The following is a 9,934-nucleotide window of genomic DNA, read 5'->3' as shown; positions in this document are numbered from 1 at the left end:
CTTTCCTGGAGGTACCAAGAAAAAGGCAAAGACCAAAAATAGACAAGACAGATGCATGATAAAAAAAAAAAATCCAACAAGTGGAAATATTCACTCTCATTAGGCTGAAAAACCTAAAACAATGCTACAAACACCCTCAGCTAGTGGTTTTTTAATCCTCTTAACCTACCAAATTGAAACACTTTGTGCCCTTTTAAATTCATGGCCCAAGATATGCGCCGCCACCACCCCAACCTGTAGGGTCCCATAGAATTTCACCCAAGAACAATGACAGCCCAAAATCTCACCAAGTACAACAAAAAATCAGCAATAAAGTTTGTTCTCTCCTTAAATCACAAGGGCACACATTTAGAAAGAACCCAGAAAAAAATTTAGTAGATCTGCTACACCTGAGAGAAGGTATCTCTCAGGTCAATAAGAGGACCAAGTAGAGCCAGAAATATCCAATCTTGGTTAACATGTTATTGGTGCTAACCCTTTGGTGTTTAAGTGGACACCATGAAGCTCTACTAGTTGCTTTAATCATTTGAACATAACAATCTAATTACACAAAAATGCACAGATGTTTTCAGTCAGATTCTTTATTTCCTAAATGCACTATAGCATATAATTTCTACAATTTCTCTTAGACAAGCCTTCAGAAGATAAATTCCTTCTAGTGAAGTGTTTGACATTTTGACCATCTTTAACCCTAAATTAGATGGGCACAAAATTGTTTCTATATTATTTTTGAAAAACACATAAAGCCTTAATCTTTTAATTAAATCAAGGGTTTATTTCTCCTTAATTTCACAGCCATCACTTCCACAGAATTCTACTCCCCTTTGAACCCAGTGTCTTAAAAATTCTTAAAATTCTTAACCCAAGTGAAAGGGTTTATTGGGACAAAGGCAAAGCACACATATAGAAGCAGGGACTGCTTAGCTCAGTTGATTTGTTAACTCACTTCTAACAAAAATTAAGTGAGTTTCTTTACTACAGGACTTTTCTGAGCCTTTGTTACTATACATTATTAGTCTCCAAAAGGAATGTGTAGCATGTGGTGATTCCCAAGCTTATTTCACAAGGGAGTTATTTTTTTATTTCATGCATTACTAATTAGTTTTTAGCAGGAAAGAATATTTTGAGGAACATACTTTGAGAACCACAAGTTAGAATAAGGTGCTAATGAAACCACAAACATAGGTTTAACTTAACCCCAGGTAGTCCGATTAGCCTTTTTTTCTTAAGACCATTAACTACCATGGGTAACCACCTTTAAATACATATCTTTAGAAATACCCTATAAGAACACATAGATGAACCAGCACATATTACATCTTTACAGTAAAAACTCATCCAAAAGTCAGAAGGCGGCTATTTTGCATAAAGGTCAGAATTATGAACAATCCAAGGCCCAAAAAATGTACTACTCTATGCATATTTGAAGATACATCTACCCAATTTGGATACTTTAACCATTAAAATGAAAAGGAAGACTTACCAACAGAAGCTGAGCTTTTAAGAACTGATTCCTTTGAGACTCCTTTTTCAATTCGTAACGTGGCCCACTGTTCAAAAACAACAAGTATTAATGTAAACTGTGCCACAGACACAATGCAAGATATTTAAACCATGCTTATATAGACATGAAATTAATCATTAAACCCTGGTGTTATGTAAATTGACGAGATACCCCACTGAATCTCTGATATAATAGTATTCCAAATCCCAGGTATATACTCTTATACTAGTTACTGGTAATGCCCAAATAAAAGGAGGAAAAGATCATGTTTACCCTATTAAAAAACCCTCACACACACCTGGTACCCCAATAAATTACTCCTTGGAAAGGTCAGAAAGCATGAAGGGCAAGAGCACAGACTATGGCATCAAGTCTATCTGGGTTTAAAATTACTTAATCCTTCTCAGCCTCAGTTTCCTCATCTGTAAAATGAGGATAATAGTTCCTATTCCATAGGGCTGCAATGAAGATTAAATGAGATTAACACATGTAAAGACATAAACACAGGGCACAAAGAATATTATTTTCATAAGAAATTAGGCATTCAAGGATGAGACACACTCAAAGATGCCTAATTGCCTGTATCAGACAAAAGCTTTCAAAAGGAGCAGCGTGAGACTTGGAAAGCTGGAAAGGAATCCATGAAGTCACTAACTAAAAAGACATCTGCCAGGAGATTGGGATTGACATGTACACACTACTATATATAAAATAGATAACTAATAAGGACCTACGTATAGGACAGGGAACTCTAGTCAACACTCTGTAATGGCCTATGTGGGAAAAGAATCTAAACAAGAGTGGATATATATATATTACTGATTCATTTTGCTGTACAGCAGAAACTAACGCAATATTGTAAATCAACGATATTCCAATAAAAGTTTTAAAAACAAACAAACAAAAAGTTAAAAAGACATCTGGGGGCTCCCCTGGTGGCACAGTTGAGAATCCGCCTGCCAATGCAGGGGACACGGGTTCAAGCCCTGGTCCAGGAAGATCCCACGTGCCGTGGAGCAACTAAGCCCAAGAGCCACAACTACTGAGCCTGTGCTCTAGAGCCCACGAGCCATAACTACTGAGCCCACATGCTGCAACTACTGAAGCCCGCACGCCTAGAGGCTGTATTCCGCAACAAGAGAAGCCACCGCAATGAGAAGCCCGCACACCGCAACAAAGAGTAACCCCCACTCGCCTCAACTAGAGAAAACCCCGCGCACAGCAACAAAGACCCAACGCAGCCAAAAATAAATAAATAAATAACTTAATTTTTAAAATCTCTCTATATATTATCTAGATGCCTACAATTCTAGAAGCTAACAATGTCTAAATTGACCTTATTTGGGGAGGTGGGAGAAGAGCAAAAGAAGAGGTAAAAGGCACGATAATTATAATTACGACTTAGGCACTCTTGAAGGGGCAAAAAGACAGAATTTATTAAATCCGTCAAGGCAAAAACCTCAGCTGTTGCTGGGCTTGAAGGGCTCAAGCAGAGAGGTAAACATTTTTTCTCAAATAAATAAGAAAATAAGTAGTAGAGAATAAATAACCTAAAACATGTACACGAAGGTCAAGGAGCAAAGCATGATCTGACTACGTCAGGACCCCTGCACAACATCCCAAAGAGCAAAGTAGGAACATGCCATGGGTGCTTAGGAAACAGCCTATGAATAGAGGCTTAATCTTCCCAGCTTCAAGTGGCAAGTCACAAATGATAATAGGCTCCGAGTCTTAATCTGGTTGCGTCCTTTTCTCTTCCTTGCTGATCTAGGCAGGAATTCTCAAACTCCGGACTTTACCTCCCATCTCTTCTCAATAGAGGTAAAGGTTTATTTCCACAGTTTTTCACTTTAAAGCCTTGTTACCTATTATCAGTTGTAAGGAGACCTAAGACATGATTAAAATAAAACTTCGTCAACAATCAATCATCCTTATCCTGGAGCTCACTTTTTTCATTGTGGGCATGTGATTTTATATTTTATATAAATGGTAATTACCTTAGACTAGAACAATTAGTCCATGCTTATAAGATGGAAGACGTTGGTATTCTTTGGCTATTATGGGCTGAACTGTGTCCCACACAAAGCACCCCAAAAATTCATGTGTTGAAGCCCTAACGCCCAGTGCCTCAAAATGTGACTATATTTGGAAACTGGGCCTTTAAAGAGGTGACTCAGTTAAAATGAGGCCCTTAGGGTGAGGCCCTAATCCGGTATGACTGGTGTCCTTATAACAAGAGGAATAGAACCAGAGTCATGTACAGAGAAGACAGACCATGTGAGGTCACAGCAAGACAGCACCATCTAAAGCTAAGGAGAGAGCCCTCAGAAGAAACCAAAGCTGCTGACACCTTAATTTTGGACTTCTATCCTCCAACACTGTGAGAAAACAAATTCCCATGGTTTAAGCCACCCAGTCTATGGGACTTTGTTATGGCAGCAAACTAATATGGGGGCATTCCTCCAATAACATCATGTGCTCCAAAGGGCTCCCTGTGCCATCATCAGAAGTTTCAGAAGAGAGACCCTCTCCTGAAATGCCAACTCTGAGGTCTATCCTCCAAAATGTAGTTACAATGTTCAAGATTAGCAAGTTTTAAGGTCGGAGGAGAAGTCACTTAATGCCAAAAGGAATTTGTGCTGGAAAACGGTTTTCTTCTTTGGGCTAACTCTCCAGTGAAAAATGACCAAGTGCCTATGCTCTGCAGCTGGACAGACAGAAGTCCACGTGAACCGCAGTTCTGCCACTTCCTTGCTGTAATCATCTCAGACAAGACTTTAACCTCCTGGGGTCTAAGTTTCATCATCTCTGAACAATACCAAGGGTTGTTGTAAAGATTAAAGGAGATAATCTATCCAATGACCATCACACAATCGGCCACAAGGTAGAAAAATGTTGGCTTTCTCCTCCCTCCCTACATCTATATAGGTGCCAAAATGATCAGTTTGTTTTCCAGACCATCAGTGCATCTCCCAATAAATAGCTATTTCTCTTTCACCATGCCAGCTTCTCTAGCTGATCAGGTAAGCCCAAATACAGAGGAAGAATATCTCTTTAGAGGTTCTAAATCTCTTGAGGTATCTCAGGACACATCTACCTCAAGGCACCAGGAAAGATGCAGCTCTGTCTGCAAAGGGCCCTGAAGATAGCAGCTTCGAACAATCCTGGCTACCACTCCCCATCTCACTACCCCTACCAAGAAGGGTGACAACTTTTAATCCGGTTTTCACCCCCACTTAATTTCAAAATCCTCTTGGAAGAAAATAAGTAGCTGTCCACAATTCACCAAAATAAAGGGTTAAGTATAATTTTTAAAGCTTAGGCCAAAAGCTTGCAAGAACGAGACACTGTCACCTAGACAATTCAACTTTCAGTTTTCACACTAAAAAGACATTTAAGAATTGACTAAATAGAGGGAAAGAAAAAAAGGAAAAATATATAAAATTATATAAAAATTCAAAATATTAGGCTTACTCAAATAATAGCTGGCCATCATCTGTAGCAAAATAAAAGTTATCTCAGCAGTCTGTCATCTTAGCAGAGTAGAACTGAGGCTCTAGATTCAGATTAAAATCCTGATTCTACCACTGACAGCTGTATACCACTGTCCAGACAAATCACCTCTGAACCTCCATTCTCCAGTCTATCAATGGGAATAATAACAGACCCTAACCCAGGGAGGTGCTGTAGAATTAAGTTATCTGAAAAGCATATTGCTTTGGTAGCTTTTCTTTATTATTACTTTCTGTCATAAAGAGTCATGGCCTTCTAGCAGATTTATTATATTTCCAACACCAGGGATAATACCTGAGTGTTATAATAAGAGGTGTTTATCATCTGAAAATTATTGACCTGCCTTTTTAAAATGACGGAAAACTAATTGGTGGATGGAGGAAATGGTAAGGGAAAGAACAATAACTAAAATAAAAGGCAGGAGTAAGCTGTTCTGAGTATGTATGTGTGCTGACCCATCAAAGATCTGAAGGTAGGTTAAATCTTAGCCACACAGGAGCAAAAAAAAACCCAAAAAAACACAACCAAAGAGTGTTCCAATTCAAACTCCACTAAGATTTGAGCACCTACTATGTATCAAGTGCTTTTATTCACCTCTCTTCATTTAATCTGCACAATAACTCTGTGAGGCATATTCCTGTATACACATGTAGAAACTAAGGTGGAGATGTTGAGTGATCTGCCCAAGGTTACAATGCCAGAAATTTGGAGTAAGTTGTTCATGCATCCAACTTATTCCTCAAAAGTTGAGGGGAAAATCGGTCCATTAACATTTATCTTCTCTGTCTATTGTTTGTATTATCTGGTTAGATTAGATAATTTACATATCATTCCCCTGCCTTCTTCTCCATCAATCCTATATTCTCTTCCCATTCTTTATTTCCCTCTATGAACCTTAGGCCAATGAATAGCAATCCTCAGGTCAATCAATAGGAAGCATCATTAACCTTGCAGGGTTGAGAACAGCATATTTCAACGTTTAATCCATGCTCCTGTTTGCTAAACATAAAAAATTCACACACACTCTCCCAGAGATTCAGATATATACATCCCACCATGCAGATGGACTACCATTTACAAATCCTCTCAGACAAAAGTTTTACTTTTCATGGTTTGTATTCCTAAAACAATTTTCCCCAATATACTGCTACCATATTGGCATATATACTCCTAAGAAATTGTTATATACCCCCTTGAAAATCACTGGTTTGGAGAATCACTACACTTACTCTAGGCTAAGAATTCAAGCCTTACCCTCAAGCAGCTAGCCATATATCAGGGACTTATGAACACATCTAGAGCTATTCAGCAATACCGAAGGCAACATTCAGTAGGTACTCAATAAATAACTATTACCTGAACTGATGAGCTAAGAAGGGGCCCAAGAAGAGCATATAGCCGGCTGAGTTACTTGACAATTAGCAGTTACCGCAGTCAGCTATTCTGAAGGTACCCCACACACATTGCAACTTCCAGAATTTGAGTTTATGATCACAAAAAATCTACCCATTGTCAAGAAAACTTATCAAAGTAAACACATCATGTACCAAACTAAATGACCTTTTAAAATGGTGTGTAGGGGCTTCCCTGGTGGCGCAGTGTTTGAGAGTCCGCCTGCTGATGCAGGGGACACGGGTTCGTGCCCCGGTCCGGGAAGATCCCACGTGCCGCGGAGCGGCTGGGCCCGTGAGCCACTGGCCGCTGAGCCTGCGCGTCCGGAGCCTGTGCTCCACAACGGGAGAGGCCACAACAGTGAGAGGCCCGCGTACCGCCAAAAAATAAAAAAATAAAATGGTGTGTAAATTGTAACCAAGGAAACCTGTGAAATAGCTAATTCCAATCAAAGAGCCCAAAGAATATTCTTGGGACTGGAATGCAAAAGAAAGAAAGAAGCAAATCAGTTGAGAACATACTAAAGAATAATGAGTAGCAGAAGGGCTGGGCCTTGAATGGACTCTACAAAAAGGCAGGGTATGTTTCCAGATCTAAAGATGTTCTAATATTAAACAACCAGCACACTTTTTAAGAGAATTATCCCCATAGTTGGCAAAAAAAAGCAATCCACTGTACCAACCTCTGCTTAACAGAAATGTCTCTGAAACATCTAATGTTGTTCTGGTTAGAGGATGGAAAACCCTGGGTTGCTATCTCCCTCTCCTGTGCCTAAAGCAGATATCGCTATGAAATGATAGCTCTTTCCTGAGGGGCCCAGCTGCTTCCAAAAACAGGCACTCCAGGCAGCTACCCCCAAGTCAGAGTTGGCTCACAAAATGAATCCCCATTCTAATTCCATATATGCCAAGCATCTCTCTGACCTAATAAGTTTGGTCTGAGCTAAGAGGATGGTTCCTTATGCTGCCATCTACCTGGTTTCCAAGCTAGGTGGTGTATCTCCCACTATAATTAGAAAACTAGCATTCTTGAGAGTTTGATTAACAAGGAGTGCACCTCTAAGTCTCTTCAAGTCTAGATGGACAAAAATTAAAACTTGAGGCCCTGCCACACTGAAGCCAGACCCTGGGCTGGAGACATCCCTTCCAAGTATAATAGTTATTTGCCAGGCTAACAGCAACTAGCAGGCTTCTCTCCTTGACATCTCTTTAGCTGTATCCTGACTTACTCAAGCAAGCATATAGGAGTCAGCACCTGGAAGACAGGGTGTGCAACTTACTTTACTCTATCCTCACTTGGGGTATCAATTCCCAAAGACATTGCTACATGGGAGAACAGTTCAATCGTTTCAGTTCTGAGAAAGAGTGAACACCAGCTGAAGAGGATCACCTGCTACGGGGAGAGTATTCTGAAGATCTAACAGTAAGAGGCAGCTAAGAAATTCACAGTAGAGTGTGACCAAGTTCAGAGTGTGACGTCAACAAGATAAGTTCAAGACTGTGAACTATCTCCCAAGTAGAAACAACAGAACTCTTAAAACATGAGGGCTGAGGATGAAGAATCAAATATAACTTCAAAGACTAGACAGAAAAATAGTCACAAAGAGAAGTACAACAAAAATGTGGGGTAAAACAGGAGATAAGCAGGTAGAATAGATTTGCAGGAGATGAGCTGGTGGGAGATCTGCTGGTAATCTCCAGGTAAGAGATAAAAGATTAGAGATGTATATCTGGGAGCCACCCTCCTGCCTGAAGGAGAAGTGCAAATAAAGCCTCGCCTGGGGGCAGACATAGAATAAGGGCAGAAAACTGCGAACCCGTATTAGAAGGTACTTTAGTAGTTACAGAAACAAGGATGCTAGAATCTAAGTAATAATATTATTACTTTATTATTACTTGAATAATAAGAATAATATTATTCTTTTAATAGCAGCAAACACATACAGATACCATTCTAGGATGCTTGACATATTTTAACTCACTTAATCAACCCTATGGAAATAGTTGTTATTGTTACTCCTATTTTATAGATGAGGCAAATGAAGCAGAAGTAGGTGACTTCCCTGTGGTCATATACTGAGAAGCAGAGCTGGGATTTTGGTACCAAATCAAAGAAAATCTGCATCCGAAGTCTGCACTATTAACCAATAGCTGCAGGCCCTCTCCTCAGTTAAGACTCCTGTCTCCACCACTTCAAGCAAACCACTGAACTTCTCAGTCTCAGTTTCCTTACCTGTAAAAGGGGGAATAACACTTGCTCTCCCTACCTTCCAAGGCTTTGGGGAGCATCTGATGAGAGGATCAACAGGGAACCCTCTGTGATTTAATAAAGCCCTGTATTAAGGGTAAGCTGTAGTTGTTCCCCATCAGGCCCACTTAGAGTTGAGGTCAAGGAATATAGATTTTCAATGACCTTTCAAGTGCCATTGGTTAGATTCAATTTCCATGACTCTGTTAAAATATAATCAGACTTCTTTCTACCATCCAGCAATTGGTTTCTTATATTGAGTATACACTAGAACATGATGCCTTTCTGGACAGGATGCCTTAGTCCACGAAAGGACCTCTGAAACCCGGGGCTGTAAAAACTAAGGACACTGAGGTGACAGCTGCCCCGCAGAAAGGATATAAAGAAATTCGGTAATAGAAAAGGCGGTTGCATTGATATTCTGATCAGTAAAATTCATAATAACAACAGCAGGGGGTGGAGGTAATTCTGCCTTTAACCACAGCAACAACAGGGTGGTCCAGTGGTTTTAGTCCGAATCCCTCCAGCTCTGCGGGAGAGGAGGGATGCAGCCGCGAATAAACTAAAACGCACATCCCTCCGGACCACTGACTTTCCTCGCTGGTCCCCTCGCGTCTACTCGGCGTTCAGCTCTACCTTCGTTTCGCATCGCCCCAGGATCTCCCTAAAGCCCTCGGAGGAGGGGCCGCGGCATGCCCCCATGCACTCACCTCTAAAGTTTTCACCAGGATCTTCATGTAGAGCTCGGAGATGCCCAAAGACACCCCAAAGGCCGAAGGCAGGAGTATGAAGCCGAGCACCAGAGTTAGCCAGGTGTAAACGATCTTCCCGGCCAGCTCCGCGCTATCCATGGCTCGGCGCACCCAGAAGGGGTCCACGGAGGAGGTCCGAGCGCGACAGCTTTCCCTGTCCCCAGCTAGTCGGTTGGCAGCTCCGGGAGCAGAGGTGCGGGGCCCGGCTCCCCGGAGTCAGCGCCGCCGCCGCCTGCCACTCACCTCTGCAGGGAAAACAAGAGAGGACGGGAAAAACTTTCAGGAGGACAGCAATTTCCTTCCTCTTCGGGCTCCACCTCGCCGCGGCCGGCTGACTCTTTCTCGGCTGGAGGCCCAGGCCCCCTGCTGCCGCTTGCGCAGACCTGGTAGCGCCCGCCAGGCGACCAGGGCTGGGGGTGAGCGTGGAGACACGCGAGCGCAGCGGGGAACGTGTCCCACCCTGTGCCTGATTTCAGTTGGGTGGTGATTGGGACAACTCAGCGTTGAGTCACGGAGGCCCTCCCGG

At 41.7% G+C, this 9,934-nt stretch overlaps 1 protein-coding gene across 1 annotated transcript in view; it reads right to left on the bottom strand.

The window, feature by feature from the left end:
- The window catches only part of GPAT3 (glycerol-3-phosphate acyltransferase 3), a 56,861-nt gene extending 47,253 nt beyond the window's left edge, over nucleotides 1-9,608 (bottom strand). Inside the window, exons 1-2 of the mRNA XM_007468099.1 lie at nucleotides 9,367-9,608; nucleotides 1,484-1,550 (exon numbers count right to left, since the gene is read on the bottom strand). Coding sequence (XP_007468161.1) covers nucleotides 1,484-1,550; nucleotides 9,367-9,507 — 208 coding nt within the window. The 5' untranslated portion in view covers nucleotides 9,508-9,608. The remainder of the gene's footprint in view (nucleotides 1-1,483; nucleotides 1,551-9,366) is intronic.
- Between the last annotated feature and the right edge of the window lie 326 nt (nucleotides 9,609-9,934).

This window comes from Lipotes vexillifer, unplaced genomic scaffold, assembly GCF_000442215.2.
Source record: "Lipotes vexillifer unplaced genomic scaffold, Lipotes_vexillifer_v1.1 scaffold1921, whole genome shotgun sequence".
In the NCBI taxonomy this organism is placed as follows: Eukaryota; Metazoa; Chordata; class Mammalia; order Artiodactyla; family Lipotidae; genus Lipotes; species Lipotes vexillifer.
The sequence above is the reverse complement of the archived record's forward strand: the minus strand, read 5'-3'. Positions and strand labels throughout refer to the sequence as shown.